The sequence below is a fragment of the Falco biarmicus genome, chromosome 8 (assembly GCF_023638135.1).
Source record: "Falco biarmicus isolate bFalBia1 chromosome 8, bFalBia1.pri, whole genome shotgun sequence".
NCBI classification, from domain to species: Eukaryota; Metazoa; Chordata; class Aves; order Falconiformes; family Falconidae; genus Falco; species Falco biarmicus.
Genome location: NC_079295.1, coordinates 12133825 through 12161013, shown reverse-complemented (window position 1 = coordinate 12161013; position 27189 = coordinate 12133825). Strand labels below are relative to the sequence as shown.

General features: G+C 42.7%; 1 protein-coding gene across 1 annotated transcript in view; it reads left to right on the top strand.

Annotated features, from left to right (window-relative positions):
* Positions 1 to 27189, top strand: part of UNC80 (unc-80 homolog, NALCN channel complex subunit) — a 129844-nt gene that overhangs the window by 14697 nt on the left and 87958 nt on the right. Inside the window, exons 8-21 of the mRNA XM_056348450.1 lie at positions 3801 to 4062; positions 8971 to 9105; positions 9731 to 9953; positions 11382 to 11522; positions 14454 to 14722; positions 15356 to 15724; positions 16509 to 16640; positions 18585 to 18732; positions 20101 to 20249; positions 22093 to 22259; positions 22911 to 23012; positions 24350 to 24558; positions 25094 to 25200; positions 25705 to 25864. Of these exons, the coding sequence (XP_056204425.1) occupies positions 3801 to 4062; positions 8971 to 9105; positions 9731 to 9953; positions 11382 to 11522; positions 14454 to 14722; positions 15356 to 15724; positions 16509 to 16640; positions 18585 to 18732; positions 20101 to 20249; positions 22093 to 22259; positions 22911 to 23012; positions 24350 to 24558; positions 25094 to 25200; positions 25705 to 25864 (2573 nt within the window). The remainder of the gene's footprint in view (positions 1 to 3800; positions 4063 to 8970; positions 9106 to 9730; positions 9954 to 11381; positions 11523 to 14453; positions 14723 to 15355; positions 15725 to 16508; positions 16641 to 18584; positions 18733 to 20100; positions 20250 to 22092; positions 22260 to 22910; positions 23013 to 24349; positions 24559 to 25093; positions 25201 to 25704; positions 25865 to 27189) is intronic.

The following is a 27189-nucleotide window of genomic DNA, read 5'->3' as shown; positions in this document are numbered from 1 at the left end:
ATACATGCCAAGGGTACTGGATGTTTATTTCAAACACTTAATTCAACAAATTCCAGTTCTGGGTGATAATCAAGACAGTGACATTTGATATTTAATGTCGCTTTCATTGGAGAAATCTCTAGCTGGCCTGTTGGGACAGTTTCTTTGGTCTTTTCTAATATGTAGGCTTTTTATAATTAAAGGTACTAACAAATAACCTGCAGGTTCTACCCTCCTTAGCTGGATTCAGCCTCAGGCAACCAGTATCTTTTCTGGCTTCCTTCTGATCAAATTTTCTTTCCCTTTAGCAAAGGATTTCTGCAAACCTCTCTCCATTGCCTTCATTATGCCTTCTCTGTACCCTGCTGCTTAGCTTTCTTTAGACTGCTGGCCCAAAGGAACAGATCAACAAAGAAATGCAGCCATGCAAACATTCTCCCAGCTTGCCTTGCAGAGCTCAGGCCATGTTTTTCCAGCATGGCGCTGATAAATTAACTACTTTTAATCTAGATTTGGGCTTTGGTATTGCCATCAGGTAAATGAAGCTGATGAGTGTTTTCAGGGGGTGGAGAGGGAGGGAAGTCTAGCTATATTTTTAGATCTCTATGGATTTAGGGGTGTTACTTAAAGTCCTCCTGAAAATTTTGGTCCTGTTGCTTATCACTTTTGGGAAATGTCATATCCAAGACACTGCAGTGTTTTAAGAAATCGCTTCATTACACTGACTGAAGTGATGCGGGATGGAGTGGGTTTCTGAATATAATCTAGGAACAGCTCTGATATATCACAAAGGGGTTTGGTGCACCCTTTCACAGGTGGAAAGGGCAAAGGTATTCTCTAAGGCTCTGATCCCATCAGGAGGCTTCCCGTGGGATTTTATATTAAGCTTGTTGTCAGTTCTGGGTCTTATTTATGTTAAAGTAAGCCAGTAAAACTGAAGTTGGGGACAGAACTGCCTTTCAATGTGTGAATGCTACTGCTCAGAGAGTGCACAGCCATAAAAAAATAAGCAGCCTTTTAAGAAGACAGAATCAGGTGATCAATTTATCAAGCTGGGTCTGGTGGTTGCCATGGGGATGAAGCTTCAGACAGGCTTTGAAGAGAGCATCATTACGCCTTCTCATTTGCAGGACTCATTGATCAGTTAAAACTGTACAGGGAGCTTTGGTTGCCAAGCAACAGACAACTGGGGAACAAATGTTGTTTACTTACCAACAGCCGCAGTATTCCTTTGTCCTTGGCCCGGGGTTGAAGGAAGGCTGCCTTTCCACTCTCCCTGCAGTTACAGGCAACCAGGAGCCGATTATATGAACACTAGGTTTCCTTCTAAATGAAGTGCAGAGTTTAATTTCTGGTTCCTCAGACACTTCTTGAGCAAATGGCTTGTTCCTCTGATCTTGGCTAATTATCCCTGCTCCACTCAGTGAAATTCTTCATTTACGGATGCTACAGTTTAACACTGAAGCAAATAAAGCCACAGCCCTTTATCTAGCTGCTGCCTTGAACACACAGCCTGGGAGATAGACTTTGCAGGAAGGACTTCAGAGACAAGTATTTTATAAGGAGGAGAACATGCCTTGCTCCAGGGTGTGTTGTGCCTCAGGTTTGCCTATGATGTGTACAGAGGAGCATGAAAGACTTTGTAGACTCAAACACTGATCTGGGTCCTGCAAAGTGACCAGAGAGCAGTGCAACATCCTTTACAATTGCTACTGAGTTAATGGGCTTTATTTCCTTTGCTGGGATGCTCTGAGTATCTGTCTATCCTTATGGGTTTTTACAGGTTGCATCTATGTGACACAGTCTTGACCGTGACAAAACCAGCCTTCGCATCAGGTTTAGGAGGAAAACTTTGTAGCATATTTCCATTTATCATTGTTTTCTCCTTCATAATTCAGTTCTACATATAACAGCTCATTTTAAAGTCATCAAACTTGTAACACTTTTACCTTGAACACAGCACTAGGGGAGAAGGTTTGAATCTATAGATTCCATATAGTGACATATGCTGACGCAGACGGGCTGATCTGCAGTTGCCAAGTCTCTTCAACATTGGCCTGTGGGGCTGGCAGCAAACCAGCTCCTGCAGGTTTGAGTTCTAGATGCACACGTTCCAAGCCCAGCCTTGCCACCTGCCCACTGTTTCCAAACGTGTAATATGGAGCAAGGTTCACATAATTTCAAGTGGTGTCAGTGTCCACTGCACACATCTTTCTCCTTTGCCAGTCCTATATCTACCTTAGACACACAGGGCAGCTTTGTGGTGGTGGGCAGCAATCCAGCAAAGCACTTCAAGCATGCATCTCACTTAGAGGTTCCGAGGTTCCACTGGTCAGTATTGCTGCTTGTTCCTTAATGCTTTGCTGGGCTGTGGCCTTGGACACCTCTGTTCAGAATGTGGTGGAACCCAGCTGGAGATGGGTTTGTCCTGCCAATGATGTTTGCATGTTGTTTAACAGAGTTGATAATATTAATGGCTTTTAAAAAAAAACCAACCAAACAACCCAATATTCTTGTGATGCTTCCCAAATGCCTGAGAATACAATTCATGGAAGTGCTGTTGATTTTTAAAGAATTCAAAAATCAACAGAAGTATTCAGTTCACAGAGGTGTGTTTTTAACACAGAGTGGAAACATTCAAATTATGTACTTCAGCAGGCAAAACCAAAACAGACAGCTCTCCAGAGTTCCTGCCCCACCCCCAGCATTTCACTGCTTTTGCCATGTGTTTCTCATTCCTCTGACTCCCTTTCACTGCTTCTTTTCTGACAGTTTGTTTCCTAACAGCTAGTGACTAGTCATACAGAGGGTAGATCAGGCCAGTTGAACTCTGCTGGGAACGATGAGGTAGAAAAAATAAATAATAAAAAATTTGGAGCATTTTTATTGCAATAAGATTGGCTCTGAAAACAGGTATGATCCCTTTGAAATCTGAAATCTTTGAAGTCTCCTTTCTGAAGCTTACTACAAGACATCTTGCTTTTGCATGCACAAACTTCTACAATACTTAGGAAATTGCATACTAAAGCCCATCAGGAAATGACACCATCTGAAAGGCAGGAAAATTATAACGAAGGCTAAAAATGGTCCTTTTCTCTGGCACACCTTGGCAAAGATGCCCATAACAGTAACTTTTATTTGTGTAAGGATCAATTTAATTGACTTAAAGGGTTAACTGGTGTAGCTGCCCTGCCTGCTCCTTCTTAGGTAGGGCCTGATGTGTACAAATGTAAACCATTCCTTAATATTTATTACAAGTATCTGAACAGCAGATGCTCAAAGGTTGAATAATTTGTTCAGCTGGAAACAGACAGCACAGGTGCTGGAGGCTTATCTTCAGACCATAGTTTAAGAAAGCAACCCTATCCAAGAAAGCGCTTAAGAAAGCATGTCCTCTAGGGAGCTGAAAGCTAAATAGCCACTTACGTGTCTTCAGTAATGCTTTCCTCAGTCAGGGCCTTAGTCCCAAAGGGTAGTGTCAAACATCCCTGCAAGCGCTAGCTGGCACAGCTGTGTGCACATCCTGGTGATTTCTGCAGGTGGCAGGAGAATGAGAATGGCTTACAGCTCTTGATGAGTGGCTACATTTTAGGCCTCTTTAGTAGCGCTCTTGGGTCTTATGGAGTGGACCAGCACGTATGCTACGACAGAACTGGTTTCCAGCCAGCAAAGAAAACTTTGTGATATCAAGAGTGGCCCTTTAAGAACAGTTGAACATACAAACCTGACAGACCATCTAGTGGTTCTTTATTCAGAAAGCTGAGCATCTAAGAAGGGCTAAGGAGCCTGATGATTAACATTTGTACTCATTTTTGGAACAGGGTGTCCTTGGTGATCCCACCATGCCAGAGGTCTCGCTATGCCACATACTTTGATGTGGCAGTGCTGCGCTGCCTGCTGCAGCCACATTGGTCTGAGGAGGGCACACAGTGGTCACTGATGTACTACCTGCAGAGGCTGAGGCATATGCTACAGGAAAAGCCAGAGAAACCACCTGAGCCAGAGATCACCCCTTTACCAAGACCTCGCAGCAGCTCCATGGTGGCTGCTGCACCCTCTCTGGTGAATACCCACAAAACTCAGGTAAGCAGTTACCATCAATAAGAGAACAGCAACTGTTGTGGTGATGCTGGGAAATGATGGCTGGACAATTAGTGAAAAGCACAGCTTTGGTGTTGGTTAGACTGCTCAGAGGTCAGGTGTGTGCATTGATTCAGAAAGAGACTTTGAGAACGATGAGGGATTTTGAGGCAGAGTCTGATGCAGAGTCAGAGCTGAAAGCTTGAGGGTTGATCTGAGATAGTTACTGTAGGGTGAACTGTGATAACATTAGTCTTTAATGTGAGAGTATACTAATGTGGCTGTCAGAAGAAATAAGACTGGTTTTTCATTATGGTTGAGCTCCTTTGGTGTAACCCCTCAAAAGAGAGAAAAGGAATTGCAACACTTCGGTTAAATATTTATTAAAATAAATAGGAAAGGCAAACACTTGGGTTAAAATATTGGAGTAGATTTTGCAAATAGTGACAGTGAGCAAAAGTCCTCCATGTTGTTACCTTTTCTGCTGCTGTTATTCTTATTGTGTAACTTTTATATTTGCCAACACAACCTCAATAGACATACTGCCGTAATAGGTGTCAAGACTTGCTCCCTGTTTTGCTGAAAAAGAAACTTCAGACTCCTGACCTTGGTGCAGTAAATATCTTTGTGTTAGAGCTGAAATGTTTTTTCTTTTGGGTAGCTCGCTGTTGTTCCAGGGATAAAAAGGGGATGCTGCTGTGGTTTCAGTTAATCTGCTTGTTGATTTGTGCTACTTTTAGGTTGTGCACTCTTTTTCTGCCATGTGGGCTTTTAACAGCAAATTCTGATTTACTGACTTGATGAAAATGCCTAACTAAATTTAATACAGATTCTATTTTTGCAATCCAATTTTATGACACACCTCAAGTAAAAGGCTCTATCTTCTGTTAATGTTACTTTCAAATGTCTTTTTTGAGTCGGAACTCTCAGAATTTTTGGTGTTTTTTCTTAAAATCCTTGCTTTCAGTATTGTAGACCTCTGGCAGTTTTTGACCTGTCATTTTACAAGGGAGAAGGGTGAAATATCTTTTTTCCCATACAGCCCAGATGCTCGTAAGTCAGAAGACTAGCATAAACAATGTAAATATTAGTACAGTTATTTTTAAATCTCCATATTGTATAGCCATTCTTACAATTTTTATGAGGGCTGGTGATTACTTGTGGTTTTAAGGGCTCAGCAGCAGCAGTATTGTTTAAACTGTATTATACTTCTGTGTCATTTCTATAAAATGCTGTCTGTTTTATCCCTGTAAAAGCTTGACATATCTTCATAAAGGCCAGGTGATATGCATTACTGTTTAGTTTTAATCTACCTTTGCATGGGGATTTTATAGGATTGCTGTGCATGTGCAGAAAATCCTCCTTAATATCATCTCCTGGAGGGAGAATTGGAAGATGTTGCTGTTGATGTGGTTCACTGTTTCCGTGCGTAAACTGTCCCTTTGCCCTTGCTCATAACAACCTCGTTATTTTGCACATTAGCAAGTTCAGCTACGAGCACAACCGGGAGTGCAGTCAGTGGTTCTCAGTGGAGTGGCAGCATGAATGGAGCTACCTTCCATTGGCACTGTTTGCACTAGTATTGTGCTGGTTCTTTTCTATATACTCTGAGACACTTCCCTCCTTGGCTATTTCTTGCTTTTCCAGGCTGTTTCTCTTGCAGAAGATTCCTTTGCTCAGTTCCTCTTGACTAACATGTTTCTGTTAAAACCATTTGGCAATTCCACTGGGTACTTTCTAGCTGTTAATGTGAGGACTCCATCCAGGGCATTCTTCCCTCCAGGGCTAGGTTTGATTGCTTTTGGTAACCTTTGTGTCACTCCTGTGTATTTTTACCGTGCTTCATCAAATTGGAATCCTGTTTTAAAAGGTTTCCAATTTGTTGCACAGAACAGCTGTGATGGAGGAGGTGAAATGGTCTTCCATGCAGCAGAAGTTTCAGCTCGTGCCATTCTGTACAATGCTGAGGACTGAAATTCGTGCAATGCACAGAGACACCTAGGCTCTCTTTCATGCCAGCCAACTGTAGTGACTTAACTGCTGTTCTTAAATTCAGAGTCTCATCACTCAGGGCTGTCTGCTAGCCAGAGGAGAGAATGCCACCTCCAGAGGGCTAAGACTTGGCATTTTTTTCTGTCAACATGAGGGGTTGTATCCTGAGACTTCACAAGCTCATCTGACACAGGGATATGCTTAAAGCCTACTTTTTCGGTCTAGATCTTAAATTCCTAACACAATGTCATAGTTTCTGCTCAAAGGTTGATCAGTAACTTCTCAAAAATATCAGCACATTGTGTTTCAGCAGGATAGATTTAAAAGGCAGGCAAAAACTGATTAAAGACAAAAACAGCTGCCTGCAAATCACATCAGGGACCAGTTGATTTTTCTGGTAAATCCACATTCTTTCTATTGTTCTGCAGTTTATCAAGGTCACTTCCTCCATCTCCCTAAGCCTCAGCAAAACTTTCACACTTTTTGTTGGTTTCTGTGTGCCTAAAATTATGTTTCAAATATAAGCTTAGGCTAAAGCAGTTGGGATCAAGAAAGCATGAGAAACATCCTCCATGTATTGCCTAGTAAACTGAACAGCAAAGTAGAAAAAGATTCAGTGCAGCATGCCAGCACTCCTTGTGGCATAGGAAAAGCAGTACTGGATGGAGTGTTAATGAAATGAATATTAGCTTCCTCTAGAAAGTTACTTTAGTCTAAACATATTTCAGACCTGGCAACATGTGACAAAGGAAACCTGCATTGTACCTGTATGCAGTGAATTCAGTATAAGGACAGGTCTAGGAACGGAAACCTTCAGAGGCTCACAAACCTCTACAGTCTTGCACTAGCACCACAGGGGCAAAGAGCCAAAGCTTAAATTAAGCATAAGACCAATGCAGCTGTAGTGCTTGCTGCAATGCTAATATAAAGCCAAGAGTCTCAAGTGTAATATCTTGAGAGCTGAGAGAAGTACTAATGAGCAAGTAGCCATACAGTCACGCAGAAGGAAGACAACAGAAACAACAAAATCTATAGAAGCAACCCCCAAACTATTTTGCTTTCTTATCCATCTTATAATTGCCACATGGTGTACAGCACAGAATAGCCATATTTTTAATCACTCTTCAACAGGAATGCTTGCTTGATTCCTTAAAATAGAGTAGATTTAAGGTGATTCTGTAATTTGCTTTTCTAGTGTTGTTTGCTTGTTACCTACCCTAAGCAGGTTTCAGAACTGGGACCGTGCCTTTCTGTGTGTTTGTATAGCTCGTATCACAGTAGGCTCTGATCCTTACTCTGTCCTTTTGGTGGACGTGAGCCACCTAATAAAACACTGATTTTGTAACTAGCGGACAAAGATAATGAATCTGAAATAAAAATTCATACAATGTTTTCCAGCCAGAAGAGGCCAGAGAGCTGGAAAAGCTCCAAACCAAGCCATGTGGAGTGCTTGCTGGCCTTGCTGTTGAGAGCACCTAGGGCTGAACCTTGATTTGCTGTCTGGGGGATTTTGTGTGTGACTCCTCCCCTGAATCTTTAGCCATATATGCAAAATGGTTTAAAAGATACCTTGACTGAGAATAATGGTGAAGAGGAATCTTTCTGTGGTGTGTCTCCTTCATTCTTGTGTTGATAAGAGTAAGAGGAACAACTCAAGTGTGATCTTTGTTTAGTCTGAAAGGTCTCTGAAGAATGTGTGGTCCTCAGTTGCAAACTAACTGGTGCATAGGACTTCAGCTGCAAAGACTGTCACTGGCTTCTGCTGGACCTTCATTGCATAAAACTGCACACATGTATTGCAGAGCTGGTTTTCTCTGTAATATGCAGTCTGGCTAGGCAGAATCTAAACCTCCCATACCATAGGAGTCACTTCATCTATCATTGGTATATGGCTATCTCTGGATTGAAAGCAAAAAGGTATTTTAACATGACCCAGTTGTTTAGCAGAACCTTTCTGACGGGCAAGCAAGGAAAAAGAGCATATCCATTGGAAACAAGCTGATATTTAGGCAGGAGAAAATTATCCTGAGGGAACTTGGTCAGGTCAGCTGCACAAACATCTCATGAAAAGTGGCATCAGATCTTTAATGAGAACAGATGGCCAGGAGCTGAGCTTATGCCACCTTTTGTAGCAAAGCCTTTCTTTACGGTAGACAGCTGTAATGCATTTTGCTCCGTGCAGTAGGGGGGTAGAGCGCCCTCTACTGTAATTAGAGTAAATTAGTCTCAAGGTTTTTGCTGTCGGACATTCTGTGCTATATCTACAGAGGCTTTCACAAATATGAACTGTGATGGACAGGCCTTGGAGCACTGTTATTAAAAGTGAAGGCTACTTCCTGATGTAGAAGTCTTGGGTTTCTTTACTGCGTAAATATTTTATTTTTTTTTTACAAATCACCTCTGTTGAAGGAACAGTGCTGCTTATTACAGTTCAGTTCCAAACCACATTTTTAAAGGTATATGTTATTAAGGGCATATTCTACTAGATCTTAAATAAAACGCTTCAGAAAAGGTAGTCATTGTGATTGCTTATAAATGTAAACCAAGGCCTCAAGAAGATTGTCAGCTACCCAGAGTTGTATCTGTGATCAGAATCAGAGTGGAGCAGAACATGGCTTCCATGCCACTAGATCATACTGATTGCAATGCCTGAGGCTTTCTGTGGTGGTACAATGTGCTGTACTTTTTTCCTATGGTGACAGAAATATTAGACAAGGTCAATAATTCTAGGAGTTTCTAAATTTTGTTTGTTTGTTCCTTTGGTATTCTTTAAATGTGTAAGTAGTGTTTTGTGTAATGAGTTGAAGATCCTTTTCCTCTACAGTGCTCCTGTGACAGCTCTTGGAAGTAGCTCTTTTCTTTTAAGCTGACTATCCTCTGTTTCTCCTTGTGCTTATTGTCTTCTTTTGGGAGCTGCAGGATCTCACAATGAAATGTAATGAGGAAGAAAAATCACTAAGCACAGAGGCATTTTCCAAAGTTTCACTGACCAATTTGCGTAGACCAGCAGTTCCAGATCTCTCCACAGACCTGGGGATGAACATCTTCAAAAAGGTGAGAAAACTGTAGTTTAATTTACATATGATTGAGCACCGCAATGTCCTCCAAAGTCGCAGCTGAAGGTCTATTTGGACTATATATTCATGCCATGTGTGAGATTGACATCTCTTTTCATGGGAAGTGATTCCATGTATTATTACATAGGGGATTTTATGCACATTCCAAACACAATACTGAAATCTTTATTCAAATACCTGTCCTGCTGAAACTGCATGAGAGGAGGGTACTCAAACAGTGCTGATTTTTAAGTGCTGGTTCTCAATGTAGTTCCAGCTAATGCCATGAGTTCTGCTGGTTTTACCTCATGAAGCTTTGGCTTTGCAGCCACCCAAGATACTTAACAGAGTTTTGTGGATTCTGTAAATCTAGAGAAGGTCTGAGAATGTCATACAATTATACAAGGGCATCCATCCCAGTCTAGGGCAAGACTGATGAGTTCCTTTAAATTCTCATGTGGTCCCAGAGTGCAGGTAGTTGCTGTCAGGGTAAATGGCCAAGATAAAAAAGTGGAGGGTTATACTTCAGCCACACATCTGTGTTACCTTTTTCCCTCAGATGGTAGTTTGCTATGCCTCAAAGCCTCTACCTGCTCTCATATCTGCTCCTCTTCCTCCTGCAGTTTAAGAGCCGCAAAGAGGACAGGGAGCGTGAGCGCAAAGGGTCAATTCCTTTCCACCATACTGGGAAGAAGCGTCAGCGAAGGATGGGGGTACCCTTCCTTCTTCATGAGGATCATTTGGATGTCTCACCCACTCGCAGCACTTTCTCCTTTGGCAGTTTCTCTGGAATTGGAGACGACCGGCGTGGCATTGAGAGAGGAGGATGGCAAACCACCATATTAGGTGAGATGATGTTATCTCTGCCCCAGGTTCTGTGTCATTCCTGTCCTGAGCATTCAGAGAACAGAAGCTCTTTATTTCTTCATCCATCCTATTGCCACCTTATGTCCTTGGCTCTGCAGCTTTATATACCCGTCTGTAGAAGTGGCAACTGTGCTGACAGCAAATCTTGAATGACTTGTGCTATAGCTCACTTTTCTCTGAAAACTATCAGCTTTACTGGAATAACAGCTACTGTAGCAACCTGTAGTGATGTCTGTACCACTTGAATACAATTTTCCTGAGTGACAGCAAGCATTGCACAACTGCAGCTTAAAATAGATCCAAGGAACGGTTGTATCCCCTTTTAAAGAGAAATCTCTGGAGAAGCAGCAATATAGTAATTAGGAGTATGGCAAAAAATATTCAGTGTCTTCCGCAAGTAAATGTTGGGTACAATATAAACAGGGTATTGCCTCAGATAATGAGGCTTATACTGTCTTGATATTGCAAAGATACAGTGTTTACATCTAAATATTGGCTCCTTTAAGCATCCAGATTTGTCGAACAGTGTCTAGGCATTATTTCTGTTTCACAAACTTACTCCTAATGTCATAGATTTTCATCCTGGCACCCTTTCTTGGAGATGATAGGCAGCAAAGTGATTGCCTAAGGCCATGCCACACCTCCTCTTTTTCATTGGCTTAGATAGCATCATTTAGGTAAACTCTCCATTGTAAACATGTCCCTCTTTGGCACGATGAGCTCAACCAAGTGAATTCTTAAAGACTCGTATGTGTTTTGTCAGTGGTTAATATACAAACATCTACAGATTTGTACAGGAATAACAAACATAGTATCCAAATCCTCCTTTCCATATCTTCCATAGCTGAAGAAGTTAGTTAAATTTTGATCTCAGTGGCTTCAGATTCCTATCTTGGCTTAACCTTTTGTTCATTCTTTCTGATATCTCAGTGAAATCATGTATTTCAGATCTGATGGTCAACAGGTCTTGCCTACTTCAGAGACAGTCCCCCTCTTTCAGTAGGTTCTTTTGATTTGTATTTTATTGTATTCTGGGAGAATTTCCTTTGCCTTGGCACTCCTGAACCTAATATATATATTCCTTTTGGACAAGGGGAGAAGAAACCAAATTCCTATAACCTTCCCCAAAGGTTGGAGTCTTTCAGTGCTGACCAATCTTATTTTCCTGGAGGGTGACAATGTGCTGAGGGGAAGAGCCTTGCAGAGAGTTTGTATGTTCAATCTTCATGTCAGTGAACTCCTGCGAGGTATCCCACTATAATATTTGGTTCTGCTTCATAGGATCCTGGAAGGCCTTGACTTTTGTGGATTCCAATCCTTCAATTTCTAACCTCAGCTACTTGTCTCCTGCCTCCCAGCACCTGTCAGAGGAGTAAACTAAACATCCGCGTCTTGCCTTCACCCTAGGGAAGTTTACCAGACGGGGGAGCTCTGACACAGCGACGGAGATGGAGAGCCTGAGCGCCAGGCATTCACACTCTCACCACACGCTGGTTTCTGATCTGCCGGACCACTCAAACAGCCATGGGGAGAACACAGTCAAAGAAGGTAAATTTAACACATCAGGAAAGAAAATTTTTACTGAAATCCCAACTCCAAGAAACTGAGGAAGTGTTGCTGTTTCTATGTATGAGTATATGACTATTTTATTTATTTATTTATTTTTGTCCTACCTCTCTTAAGGGTTTTTTTTTTTGTTCAGTGTAGAAATATCTTGTAAACTTTCATGTTTATCTGGTGCAGTTTATCAAAAAAATTGGCAGTCATCAACAGGGAAAAGGCAGGTTTTGGTGGGGTTTTTTTGGCTTACCACAACACATCACAGACGTTTGGGCAGAACTTTAGTATTGCTACCTTGTGGTTTCATGGGGAATCTTGTGGTGTTTAATGTCCCTTCTCATTTCACTGCTGCTGGATTGTGCTGAGAATCACAGTTTTTTCTTAATTCTCCTGGTTCCAAATAGAAGCCTGGCTTTGAAATCTGCTCAAAGTGTCCCTGGGGCCCATCTGTCTTGGAGGCCCCTGCAGAAATAGCAATACCAGTGTGACCATGATGGGAGAGATGGAAGAACCCCTGGTGGGATGAAGTCTGCTCCAGAAGGAAGAGTCTTTCTGTTAGCTAGGCAACACCACCTTTGCCAAACAATGTTAGCCCAGCAGATGAAAGCTCTTCTCTGTCAGCAGAGCTGTCTGCACCAGGGCACTTTGCTGGCACTGCTCCTACTGCCTAAACAGCGATTTTATTTTCTCCTTCATGTGTAGCGCTACTGGCAAAACCTGGTCATAGAGATTGGGCCTCACTTGTGGCAAGTGCAACCTTAAACCTTGCTGAGGGAACAGGATATCATGCACCCCACGGAGCAGAGCACAGTCTGTCTCTGCACAAGCTGTCAGGCAGCATACCTAGGAGGCTACAGATGCACTCATGTGATACCTGCTGTAGCTTTTGAGCTCTCAAAGATCCATGCTATTTTAGCACAACAAATCTGAATAGTCTGAGAGGGCATGGATTTGCGTCAGCTCTAATCCAGCATGGGTGCATCTCCTTCATCTCTGCTCTGTGTCTCCAGGGCAAAGCTCTCCTTCTGGATCGATTTTATGGAGTCTGTCTTCTTGACCTGCACTCATTCTATAGGACAGTAATCCCAGTCACTACACGAGCTTCCTAGCCAAATATTTTCTAAAAGAGAGCCATATGCAATGCTTTTTTTTCTAGTTGTACCCCAGGTACAATTGTGCAGCAACTATATGAACAATAGGACAAGTCATTAGTAGCCTATGACTTTGAATAAACCATTCTGGAGTTACAGAATAAGTACAAATATTAGGTATTCTTTTTTGTTGTTGTTGTGGGACCAACTATATCCAAGTATACCGGTCATTCATATTTTCCTGTCTTGTTGTCTACTTTCCCTGGCCAGGAGACATTTGCTAATGAACTAATTTCTTCTTGCTGACACACTGAAAAGCAGAGATGAAAAAGTAGTTGTGTCCTAGGTAGCTGCTCAAGAGGAGTCATGGGCACATGCTGCAGGCATGTATTGATATAAATGAAGAGTCCTTAGTCCTCCTTCCCTGTCTCTGTGTGTCCCATCCAGCAGTCAGCTCTATCAGTGATAATGAAATACAGATTCCACACAGGAAATATTACTTTATGCTGAGGTGAGTGGCTCCGGTGCTGGCAGGGTGGGCAGCAGAGTGCTCCAGTGTGGTGCACAGCAGGGTTTCCCAACCCGGGGTAACCTCGGGGGAGCTGACAGACCCACCTGGAGCCCACAGTTCATAGAACAGCAGCTGAAGGGACTTGGGTAGGGCCAGGAGCAATGGCGGCCAAGCCCCCCACATGTAGAAAAGAAGCCCTTGGGCAGTGCTAGTGACCAGCTGCACTGCCAACAGGGCAGGCAAACAGAGCCTGGTGCAGCGGTTTGTGCGGCAGGGCAGGTTCTAAAGCCATGTCAGCTCGATGGGAGCAATGATATCCACCCATCAGAAAGCCACGGCCTCTCTAAGCTCTGCACCCACCACAACTGATGCAGCTGCCCAGACAGAGCTCCAGTGGGAACACGCAGCCACCCAGATGCCAGGCTGCTGACCGTGCCCTGCTCTCAGCCAGTACTGGGTGGCACAGTGAGCACAGCTGTAGGAGTGCACCCGGGTAGAGGACCTCCGCTGACCAAGCTCCGGGAGGGCGTGAGTAGGTTAAGGATTATCAGGGAGAGCGACAGAGACAGAGAGTGTTCAGCATGAGTTGTACAACAATGGTGAATCCTTGACAAAAATTGGCCTGTGTGGCCAAAATTCTGCCACTACCTGAGCTAACCAATTTAAAGTTAAGCTTGGCTATGTCATGAGGTCCTTTGAGCATTGTGGACTTAGACACAACATTGCCTTTCTCACCAGTTAGTTTTGCATTTTGGAGATGGTTTAGACTGTCACAAGTACTATTAGGAACACACTGCTCCATTCTTTTCAACTGGCGTGATGAAATATTTCAAACTGGTGTGACTTAGAAAGCTCTTCCAAATTGGTGCTGCTGTTACCCTATGCTCCGTCCTGCATCCAGCTGCAGTGTCCTTCCTTTTTTCCCTTGCAGGGTCTGTACTGCTTTTAAGACCAGGCACTGGACCAATACAGGGAGCAAAGCTAGCCAAAATCTAATCCCCCTCTTGGATTAGCTTTAGGCTGGCTGAGCTCCCTGATCTACTTAGCTGCCCAGTTGACTGAGATCAGCTTAAACTGCCATGGAACTGTACTGCTACAGCAAGCTTGGGATAGTTCTAATTTACACTGGCTTAAAGGAAGAAATGAATCTATACTTTCATCCCTGTACCCATCATAGGAATTACAAACCTGTATTGTCTTTCGTCATTACAAACTGCATTAAGAGCAGCTCCCTTCTTGTAAACAAGTGCAGTCTCAGTTTTCCATTTCATAACTCTAGAGATGGAAATTTACAGGAAGCCATTTCCCTCCCTGCAGTGCGGTCCCAGATCTCTACCATCACTGTGGCAACCTTCAACACTACCCTGGCCTCATTCAATGTGGGCTACGCTGACTTCTTCAGTGAGCACATGAGGAAGCTTTGCAACCAGGTGCCCATCCCTGAGATGCCCCATGAGCCGCTCGCATGTGCCAACCTCCCGCGGAGCCTGACAGACTCCTGCATCAATTACAGTTGCTTGGAGGATACGGATCACATTGATGGAACCAACAACTTTGTCCACAAGAACGGCATGCTGGATCTCTCGGTAATTGGCAAGGAATGAGGAAAGCCAGGTCCCTCTTCTGTCAATATAGCTGTACCATTGAGATCAGGGGTTTGATGGGCTTTTCCTCCACCTCTTTATATGACTTCTCTCAGCAGTGCGTAAAGGTCAGTCAGATACATTTGTGCATATCATAAAAGTCTTCTCTGAGATACTGCAACTCCTATTACTCCTTGCAAGAAGCGCATGTGCATGTGGAATGCACACATCCAATCGGAAGCGATACTATGTAATGGCTGTGTTCCTGGGGCATGCACCAAGTTCCCTATAAAATAGAATAAAGCTGAATAGCACCTTCGTAGTGGCACCTTAAAACTCACCTTTTCTGCATTCCCCTTAATGACTTGGCAGGTCCTGGTGTGCTGAAGCAGAGCTCTCAGGCTCACAGATGTCATCTCATGGTTTCCTTTTCTGCCTGACTGTGCCCGGCCTGTGGTTTCCTGTCTTATACTTAGATTGTAGGCTCTTGGGGCTGAGGGTTGTGTGTACTTCATTCTGAGTTTGTACTGTGCCTGCTATGATGAGTCTCTGGTCTTTGACTAGAATTTCCAGGCACTAAATAGTTTTAGGAGAGAAAATAAGTCTGACTTTAAATACAATGTTTGAATCTCCCAGGTGGTCCTGAAGGCTGTTTACTTGGTCCTGAACCATGACATCAGTTCCCGGATTTGCGATGTGGCACTGAACATTGTGGAGTGCTTACTTCAGCTTGGTGTGGTGCCCTGTGTAGAGAAGGCTCGGCGGAAGAGTGAGAACAAAGAAAATGAGGCCCCTGAAAAGAGACCAAGTGAAGGATCTTTCCAGCTCAAAGGGGCTGCTTCTAGTAGTTCAGCTTGTGGATTTGGGCCTCCTCCAGTTAGTGGAGCTGGAGATGGAGAAGAAGGAGGTGGTGGAAGTGGTGGAGGAGGTGGAGGTGGAAGTGAAGGAGGTGGTGGTGGAGGAGGAGGAGGGCCATATGAGAAGAATGACAAGAACCAAGAAAAGGTTTGTCTTGCTTCCCTTTATACAATTTCTGAATGTACTGTAAGATCTGTTAAGATTGAGTATGCATGTGTGTGCAACTGTCCTTCTGTTTTCTCTTTTTTTTCACCACAATGACGAATTAATTTGTTTTGCTCTGGTACTTTGGAGTTCCACTGAGGAAACATGATTGGGAATTCAAGCACTGTAACTACTCCAACAAAGCAACTGCCAAAAGCAGAGTTTGTGAGCCTTGCATCGACATTTTGAATATCTTGTCAAAGTGCCTGAAACCTCAATCACAATGATTCTTTTCAGGTTCATTATTCATAACTTACAAGAAAAAACAGAATCCAGTGTGTGAGCACAGTTTCTTTTCTTTGATCACCAGAAATCATAAATTTTTCAGTATTGCTATGAGAACTGGCCAAGAGATGCTGTTGCTGATCTCCAAAGTTGCTATTCATACTAGCATAATACGTAAGACATTCTTAAAAGATGCTTGTTTTTCTGCTCAAGCAAGTCAGCTCTTGGTTTTTCAGGCAGAAATTTTTGAAGTGCTGAATGGTATTCATAGTAGCATGTAGGGGGCTTTGCATTTATAGCATGACTTTTTTAGGTGAGCTGAAAGGGAAGGGGCTGGTCCCTAAACTTGAAAAATAATTGGAGGTAACATTTCAAGAGTAACTCATCAGTAATGGAGTGTCTGAGAGGATAAATGGACAACAATTTGTTAAAAGTACAATGCTAACAGAACGCCAGTAGTTGTGCCGGGGTTTCACACCATCTTCCCCTCTGTGACCCTCAGGATGAAGGCCCATCTGTCAGCACCCATAGGCTGGCACTCACAATGCTGATCAAAATTGTTAAGTCCCTGGGTTGTGCCTATGGTTGTGGAGAAGGACACCGAGGGCTCTCTGGAGATCGCCTGAGACACCAGGTATTCCGGGAGAATGTAAGAGAATTAAAGCTCATTAAAGCGTCTCCTTTGTACTTTCGACATGTGCTGCTGAGATTGCTGTCTGCCCCCTCTGTAGCTTTTTCTGTATTGACAGTAAATGTGTTGCTCTTTGCCCCAGCTCACAGACTGTGTTGCAGCCCAGCTGTAGCAGATTTTCAGCTATGGTGTTACCTTCCAGCCCTGGGGCTTGCTAAGAGCACACCTGAGGCTCAGGGTGCTTCTGACCACCCCAATGGATAAGTTGTCTGGGAAGGGACAAATATATGGGAGCAATTCCCCTGTGTGAGCTGGTGTAAGTAATTTTTCACCTTGTTGGTACCCCAACAGAGTATGCTGTTTACAAGAGATGCAGCTATCTTGGGTTGCATATCTGAATCCAGAAGTCCAAGGTTATGTCCACCTTTCCTAATGGTGGTTATGACTGGTTGCTGCTGGGCTGCTCCCTTGGCTCCTGATAGTTGGAGTGCACTGTACTTGCAGGCATTTTAGTGTGCTGCAAGGAAGCAGAAGACTCATGCCCTGTCGAAGGGCAGGGTGGATGGTCACCGTTGATAGCTTACATTTTTTGGTTCTGACCAAGTTGAAGCAGTGGAAAGTGCCCAGGATGTAGACCAGACACCTGATTTCACCTGGAAGAGTTTGACCTCCTGAGATTAGTCCAATGCCCTGTCAAATGGGACCCTTTCAAAGGCTGTCTCCAGCACATGCCCCCTCCTCACCTGTGTTTGCAGCAGGGAGCATTTCTGATGACTGTAATGAGTATTTACACTGTGCCCATCCTCAGCGTGGGTGGGAGCCAGGTGCTTTGGTTAGCCTGAGCCATGCCAACAGAGCTATGATTTGGTTCTGCAATCTGAGCTACATGGCTCAGAGATGGTTTGGCTGCCTCTGTATCATGCAGCATTCTTCTGTTAGCTAAACTTCTGGGTACTGAGGAGGCTGCAGCAGTAACATTTGTTGGGGACACAGTGGGACAAGATGGGGTAAGAGAGTCTCAGTGGTAACAGTGGAAGGGTTCTGCACACAGCAGTGGTTGAACATACGCCATATTCATCAAAACTGTGAGTTAGGCTTTTATGTTGTGTTGTAGCTGAGCCAGCAAAACATTTAGGCCTATACATAACATTAAGCATAAATGAGTAGGTCTCTTGGAGCCAAGGTCCTTATCAGACTCATTGAACTGAGGTTTTTACAGTAAGAGATTTTCCTACGTGTCAAAGTTTGCTGCATTTCCTGTGCATTTGTCTGGCCAAACTGCTTTGCATGCACCATCTGTGTTGACTGCATGGACAATCATGTCTGAGTTTACTGGAAAATTAAGCACCCTATTGTAGGTAGCAGAGGAGTTCATGTTTCCCATAGAGCTGATATTTCAGATTCTCTTTGCATGGGGTCCTGATAGGGTGGATACTTTTATGATAAGAAGTTGACAATTAATAGCTTTTAAATAAAACTCTAATGTTTTGCATGATATAAACTGGTCACTGGGTGTAGGTGCATCAGATGGGTTGGATCTGAGCCAGAGGCTGAAAATCAGATGCCTGAGGCTAAGAACCTGTTTCACCAAGGCAGTAAGCCTTGACTGAAGTGGTACGTTGCTACTTCATTCATATTCAGTGAGATTTTACCTTGGGCTTGGGGCGAGGAGGACAAACCTTGAGACATGGCTGGCAGTGACTTCACCGCCACCTCCAAACAGTGGCACCCATACTAGTGCACTGTCTCCTTGTGCTGAATTTCTTGTTGGCTTCAGAGGTGAACCTGTATAATGTTAGAGGACCCGAACCTTCTGACTCCTAGGGGAGGTTGCTTTAGACAGCACAGCAGAGCACTGGCTAAGCATGAGCAAAAAATACTCTGTTCCTGTTAGCAAAACTTGAACATGTACTTTGATGTGATGTGATTTGGTGGATATCATTGCAGGCTCAGAACTGCCTCACAAAGCTGTACAAACTGGATAAGATGCAGTTCCGGCAGACCATGAGGGATTATGTGAACAGGGATTCTCTCAATAATGTGGTGGATTTCCTACATGCTTTACTGGGTTTCTGCATGGAGCCAGTCACTGACAGTAAGTATAGACGGCATCAGAAATTCTCACATGAATATTCCTAAACTATACCATCGGAAAGAAGCCACGCTCTTTCATTTTCCTTTAAAAAAAGAAAAAAAAAACCAACTGTGAATTAATATACTCAAATTACACAGAGCATATCCTCAGCCAGTGTGGGTCAGGGAAGTTGAATCTCTTCTGATTTGACTCATCTAGCAATCTTGTATCACCCAGTGCACCTAAAATTGAAGGTCTCTCTTTTGATTCATCCTACCTGTTGTTCATGGCTCTTCAACGAAAATGTTTTCATTCAACTCTGCCTCAGGCAGGAAGTTTTCTGCTTCATGACATGACCAGGCGCCAGCTGGAATGGCCTGTTTAATCCAGGGTTTATTCTGAATGGAGATATAATTGAGCATTAAAATCTTCTGTGGTGCCTCCAGTGAGGCAGTAAATAGCAAGACCAGATTGAATGAACAAGAACATGAACACGCAGATGCGCATGCCTGCAGTTGCAAGCATGTGTGCATGTGTGTCTGTGTAGGCATTTATGTTTTCTTTTTTTAAGTTAGGAAAATTATTCCAGGTGCTATTAGAATTACCAAACGATTATGCTTGGTCACTGCATGCAACAACAGTTAACAATGACTGTGTACAGAGCAGGACTAGTTCCTCTGAAGCACTTGGAGAGTCTGACTATATTAGCCTACCTCTGATCCCAGGCATTTCAGAAAAAGCATCAAAAATACTATATCACAGGATTTTGTGAAGAATATGCCCGTAGGAAGTTTCCCCAGGTATTCGTCAATTATTGACTGGCTTATGCTTTGAAACATGACAGCTCATACAGCTTTTGAAAGTCTTTCCTGTCACCTAATGAAACTGGGATACTTCTTTTTATTCATATAAATGTAATTCTTTTTTGACTCTCTAAGAGCTTGGTCTTCTTATGCACCTTGCAAGAACAGCATTCCTATAGTTCAGATTTTCTTTTCTTTCCATGGGTGTTGTCACTTTGCAGTTTAATCAAGCATTTGTGGTCCTTTAGAACAGTAAATAGAAAAGCTGGAGATATTGTTCAAATGTTATGCCTTATTCTGTACAGCTCTAAATGAGAGATATGTATAAAAGGAGGCCAGAATGGTCCTGATCTTTACAATCCTTTTTCGTACTACAACTATTTCTGGGAAGATTTCATCCTTCTCATTTATTTTACCCTTCCCTTCTGCTTTATTTGTGTTGGTTTAGGATTGCAAGAACTGAGCATAAGCTATTAGGTGGGGACTTGCCATTGTCTTACATATCTGAATCCCTTTACACATGTCTTTAAGCCATCTTTTTAAACTGTTCCTAACAAGGGGGTTTTCTTCTACTTGAATTTTACAGACAAAGCTGGATTTGGGAATAACTTTACCACAGTTGACAACAAGTCTACAGCCCAGAGTGTAGAAGGGATTATTGTGAGTGCCATGTTCAAGTCATTGATCACTCGCTGTGCTTCCACTACACATGAGCTGCACAGCCCGGAAAACCTGGTAAGCACTTGATTTCATGTTAACAAAGTTACTTTTTCACTTGAGTGTCACCAGTGAGACTTTACAGTGAAGAATTAATTTGGTTTAGCCAAATCCCTTGGGTTTAGCAAGCTATACAGTCACAGTTAAAACATGATATAAATTTGATACCCTCCTTGCATGCCTGCCTTGGAACCAGGGGAGTTATTCAGGGTAAAAGTTGTTGACTCTGAATTGCATTTTCCTCTCTGTTCAAGCAGCTTCTGCATTTTTTTTGGTGGTTTGTTGTTGGGGTTTTTTTCCCAAATGGATTAGTAGTTTAGTCTGCAGCAAGGGATTGATGAACAAGACTACAGCCAGCATGAATCAACTTTCAGCAAAGTTAAAGCCAGTTTAGTTGGTTAAGGACATGGCCCACCTGTGACAGAGTATGTGAGTTACTGAACTGCAGTTTGGTAGGCCTTCCCAAGGGTTAGACAAACATTCCATTTACCAACACCTGGAGGAAAGTAAGATGCTGCTCGTTGCTGCCGATGTGCTGTTTCCCCAGAGCAGTCAGTAGAATGGATGACATGAGCTCTCTTCTTCCAAATTGGTGCAGAATCTAGCAGCTAATTTCAAACCACCTCCTTTATTATCAGAAATTAGGATTTGTCATGGAAGCAACCAAGAAGCGCTCTTGTGCTCCATCCTTATGGCAGAGCTGCAGAGGAACTGAAGTCCAGTTAAAGGGACAGTAATTCTCTGTGAGGGGAAGGGAGAGGGAGAAGAAAAACACAGTAACCTCTTAAACCAGCAGAGTTGTCTGCCTATGCCAAAGTCCTCTTGTTCTTATAGATATTCCTTCTTTGGAATGTTTCTCAGCAGTGATTAAGTGTTGGGATACAGAAAAACACGCACCATTGTGGATCTAGATTAGGATCACGAAGTATAAATTTTCCGTGTCAACTATATGTCTTTCTGGACTCAATTTTCCTTAATGTGTAAGGTGAAACTTATCTTGAAGTGGAGCACCATTAATTGTGCCTGTATGGAGGACATGGTATACAGAGTATACATGAGGATTTCCTGGTGTTGGATCACTCTTTAATGTCAATCTTGTGTTTCAATATCTTATGAAAAAAAAAGCCTTAATCAGTATACAGATCCAATTATTTGTCTGTTTGGGTTTTTTTTGTTGAAGGCGGGGAAATTTGGAATAATGCAAGATCTTTCAGAAAAGTTCACAGATCATAAATCAGGTCTGGTAAAATTGTTCCCTCCATCCCCTTGCCCTCAGATATAGAGGTGGTTTGTCATATCAGATGTGTATGAATGTTCAGCACTAAAAAGAGCCTTGAGTGTAGGAGTAGGCTGGGGAATGAGTGAGTCATTCCTCTCTCTTCCCGTGATGTAAGGCTCTAAAATAATTAAGAAAAATCCCAAGACACCCCCTGGTTTTGAAACAAAACATGCAATTTTTTGCACTCTACTCCCCTCCCCTCCACCACCCCCAGCTTTTTCATGCCTTTTAAGATTATGGGCTAGATGAAAGGAATAAAATAGGCTTTAAGTCATCTTTGCAGCTCCCTCATCTTTCAGCTGTTTTAGCCTCTGATACCTCTACATCTGCTGTAGTCCATTACAGAGCATGTTCCATAACAGTAATGCTCCTCATTGTCTGCTTCTTCTGAGTGCACTAAATGGAGTTTCCACATTTTGATCCCAGCCAGAAAACCCAAACCCTGTACATAGAGAGTATATCACACAACAGCCAAAGGAAGTAATGGCCTGCTCTGAAGTACCTTAGAAACTGTTGATTCTCACTGCTTCTTCACAAACAACAGACTGAATTCTTTCATTTTCATGATGTCTTGCTACTCAGGGCTTGTACTGCGATATCCGACAGCTGGTCCAGTTTATCAAGGAGGCTCATGGGAACGTATTTCGCAGAGTGGCACTCAGCGCCCTCTTAGACAGTGCTGAAAAGCTAATACCAGGGAAAAAAACAGAGGAATCGGAGCAAGAGCCAAAACCTTCTGGGAGCAAAAGGTCGGTGTCTAGGAGGGAGAAGGCAAATGACTGACTTGCATATGGCTATATGACTACATGAATTGAACATGAATGTAGAAAGGTTTGTGTGTTTTTTCTTGATAGCATATTCAGTTCCTGATGTACAGAATCGTATTGTGGCAGCAGTCTCCTTTAAATTTTAATGAACTGAGACAATAATAGATTTGCAGCAAAAAGTGTTATTCCTCATGTACAAGGAAACACTGGGAGAAAGAAAGGTTAAGAGAAGTAAGAAGCATAGTGTCAGTCCCGAAACACGCATCACATCCTTAATGTTGTTTATCTGACAAGTAAACTCACGTATGCAAAACAAGTCCCAGAAGAAATCTAATCCTGACATGCTTCTTTATCAAAGATACATTTTCTCTGGTGCTTTGAGACTTGTCATATTAAAATGTTGGGAAGGATTAAGAAAGTTGAAAAACTCCTAAACACCTTGGCTTTGCTTCTAAGCGCTGCTGCCTTTTTCATGAATTATATGTATAGAGACAGTAAGTTCTCAAAGAGGGGGTACAACTCTAAGGGTGCTTTGTTGCTCAGCAGCACTGGTTTCCATGTCTTGTAGCTGTGTGATGACCATGAGATGGGCCATCCATTTGCTTTAGCTGATGATTTATATTGTCTGTATAGGTCTGAGGTGGGAAGTGTCATCATTGACAAAGGCCAGGCATCAGCTGCCCCTGATGAATGCCGTAGTTACGTCTCGAGCCGCCCAATGCAGACTCCAGAACAGTAAGTAAATAATGAATTTTTTTTCATGTGTTATTGCCAGCAGCTTTCTTCTAGGATTAGTACAAACGGGCAGGAAAGCAAGGACTTATCTCTTTGGATGGTACAATAAATGCATTGACTGTCTGTTCAGGAGCTGCTGATAACATCCGGATAATGCCTATTAACAATGCTGCCAGCAGGACCCACCCTGATTTTGATGGGGAACTACCAGAGATTTTCAAAAGACAGTGCAATAGATTTGTCAATACCACATACTACCATAGCCACAAATAGTGTTAATTCCTCAGAGATGTCATCAGAGATGTTCTCCATGCTTTGTTTGTACTTCTGGGGAATGATTCTATTAATTTTCAGCTTCCAAGTTGTTGCTAAGGGTCATTAATCCTTTACTGCCTCACAACAGCCAGCCCATTCCTGACCTATCTTGGGCATGTAGTCTCCAAAGACTGTTGCATTTCCCTTATCAGCAGAGGTTCTTTACCAGTTTTCTTAATGAGCAAATCAACCTGCTGTTAGGCATCGCACGTTTGAAGTCTCTGTTGTCCAAAGAATTCTGCCATTTAATATTGAAGTAAATTTAATCAATACTCTTAAGAATTTTAGAAGATTTCATAAGTGGTGACTAGTCTCTAAGTAACTTTGGACAAGTCATTTAACTTCTCCAGGCCTCTGAATAGTCCTCTGTCTTGTTAAAGTGCTTTGAGATACACTGCTTGAAGACCTTGCTTGCACAAGGGCCCAGAGCTCTGTATTAGGTATTCTTCTGCATTAACTGAGCCTGCAAAGTCTCACTGTTGCTGAGACTGCAAGGATAACACAAAGCCCTTTATTGCTCTGCAGAACTGCAGCAAGCTGCTCTGCTCTGAGCCCTGCCACAGCCATGGGAGATCTTAAGTGTATAGCAGATTTGCTGTCCCCATTCCAATACATTAATGAGAACTGTGACTCCAGCATCTTCAGAAATGGCTACCGTGATGTTCAAAAGCTCTCCAGTACACACGCTTGTAGAAAACAGCAATGTAGTCCTATCAACATAGGTCATTTTGACCTAAAGAAGATGATTTCTTTTTCACATGTAGGAACTAAAAATTGGAATGGACTGTTCTGTGGACAAGCTCCTTAGGGTAGAAAAGATGGTTATTTTGTGCCTTGAACAATACTGAGCATGTTGTCAAACTTGATTATGTCCCACTGAGAAAAGTATGTTTGGAATTCAAAGTGAAACAACCTCAAATAATAGAGAGGTTAGGAGGGGGCTGCGGGAGGGAGGCCTCATTTCCCTGAGCATCCAAACTTCACTGAAATGCAGTTCACACTCTGCATCCCCTTTCTTCGAGTGATGAGCAAATCCAAGGGGCTGTTCTGGGACGCAAGGACTTCTGGCGGAAGATGTTCAAGTCACAGAGTGCAGCGAGTGATACCAGTAGTCAGTCTGAGCAGGACACATCCGAGTGCACCACTGCACACTCTGGGACCACCACAGACCGGCGTTCCCGCTCCCGTTCCCGACGAATCTCCCTTCGAAAGAAACTCAAACTCCCCATAGGTAAATGTATGTTTCTTCCTATTCTATACAAATATTGCATGTGCAGAGAAACACAGATAGATATGTGTCTTAAGAAATATTGCAACACAGTTCCTTATTGTCCAAGTATATCGTATGTTCTCCCAAGGAAAGCTGGGAAATGCTGCTCTCTCTGTTTTACAGATGGGGAGCTGAGGCAAAAGGAAATGTAAGCAATTTGCCAAAGATAACAGAGGATATCTGTGGCAAAATAGAATATTGAATCTGTGTCTCCAAAGTAGTAGGCTAGTACCTTAATCTCACAGGCGTCGTTCCTCTCTACAGAAGAGAAATATTCCAAATAGTGTTTGATAGACAAAGAATATATCCTTCACAAGTCCCAGGACCTAGCCTTGCATGGTAAATACATGTAACATGAAAAGGTTGCCTCCACCTTTCCTCCTGTTTTCCCATGTCCTAGCATGGCCACTTTGGAGAAATACGGTGCAATTGCTAATAAATAGGTTCTGCTTGGAAGCATTTTCAGAATTGTCCTGAGTGGCTTATTCTGCAACAGGGAACTGGCTGAAGCGCTCCTCCCTCTCTGGCCTGGCTGATGGGGTAGAAGATCTCCTAGATATCAGCTCTGTTGACCGTCTCTCTTTCATCAGGCAAAGTTCCAAGGTAAATGTGTCAGGCTGGATTGCAGAGAGCTTGGAAGGACAGGATCTGGCTGGTTTTAGGTGTCCAAGGAAACATTCTATTCAATGTGGACACTGCAGCCAATGAGACTCGGTCACAGAAGCCTTCAGAGTAGAGTGCTATGGGAATTTGATAATGGACTTGTGCAGCTCACGGTGAAGACTAGGTTAAACCTACACTGTATTTGTCAGTCTGCCTTGGTTCACTGAGAAATGCAGGCTCTGTCAACACACTTAAGTTTTAATTGTTGGTCACACTTGTCCTTCCTTCTTTGTGCCCTTACAGCCTCTTGCGAAAGACCAATCACTTAAGCAGAAAGTTTAAAAGACGAAGTGTTTCAGCGTACGTAAATGTGTGCAGACCCACTTGTGTTGCTATGGTGATCCGCCGTGTTACAGCTTTTCTGTAGATGCTTTATGCCTAAGCGAGGAAGACCAAGAGATAGCGGTATGGCACAGCCTGACCCGGCCCTCTGTCTTTGCACAGGTGAAGTTCACCAGCGCAGTGAAGCTGTCAGAAGGAGGGGGGCCAGGAGGTGGCCTGGACAATGGGCGAGACGAAGAGGAGAATTTCTTCAAGCGTCTTGGTAAATGGCGCACCTGCCGAAGACACCCATCCAAGCTTCATCACACAGAAGAAAAAGATGGTTAGAAATCAGGGTTCTCGTCTCCTTTTTCCTTTCCTTTTAACTTTTTTTTTTTTAAAAATGTTTCTTTCTGTATTTTACCCCTTTCCCTTTTTTCATGTTTTCTCCATAGTTTTTGTATCCATTCTAGCCTTCTCCAACTTTTTTAGTCTTTGCAACTGTTTTCTTTCCCTTTCTTCTTTCTTTTGTTTTGGTTTAGAAAAACTGTAGTAAAGACAATTTTTTAAAAAAGCAAGACTATCCAAATAAATTACGCAAGTACAACATTTGGGCTTTTTAAACCAATTTGAATTTGATCAATACACTTGAAAAATTAATGCTTGCTTCAAAGCACTTATTCAGTTCAAAATTAGGTGTGTAAATCTTTCATTGCCTAATATGACAATGGGTGTTCCATCAGTTTTTTGTTTGGTTTGTTTTGTTTTTTTTCCCAATTTGTGACCATTTGACAGTTTTAGCAAAGATCAGCACAGAAATGGAAAACCCTGCACAAACCTTGTTATAATTATCTCTTTTCTTCTGTGTTTGCATGTCTAGTGTCTGCATACCATTCGTTAGGGATGCTGTCCCTTTTTCTTAGCACACAACATAACACCACCACCACTTTTCCTTTCCACAGAAGTATATTTAATTGCAATGTATTTTCAAAATCAGCAATGCTTGAAAAGTGCCTTTATGAATAATACAAGGTCATCATATACTCTGTCTTAAAATGTCATGCAGGCATTCATATGCTCATGTCCTCAGCTCAGAGCTCATCCTTGCTGTCAGGGAGACAACCTTATATCTTGAAGTTATGTTACTGTTTTTTCAAGAAAACACAACCTGACTCCCAAAAACACACAAAAAGTAGATTTTCTTTTTCATCATGATTTCTGTAGCATTATGTCTTTTATTTTCTAACATTATATTTTGACACTGCGTTCTATGTATTTCACCATCATCTGTCCCAGACCTGCAGTATAATGCATGTAAGGCATGTTCAGGCAAGTGACACTAGCAAAGGATGAGCATATCTTGCCAGTGTAAACTGGTCATCATTCTACCACTGCAGAAACACTGGTGGTGGTTTTCAACTAGCTCCTAGGTAGAATGTATCATTCCTTTAGCAGGAGAATACATCAGCTCAGAAGTCTGTTATAGCTTGGTAGCTGAATACCCCCAGGATGGAAGGAACTGCATTGTTTTCTTCATCACATACTTTGTGCTGAAGTAGGTGTGAAATACTTCCACCATATTTTCTCTCAGCTCTTGCTGGGAACAAGTAACTGAGGGCAGTCAGATTTTTATAGACTGCCACAGATGTTTCTACAGTGGTCATGTGA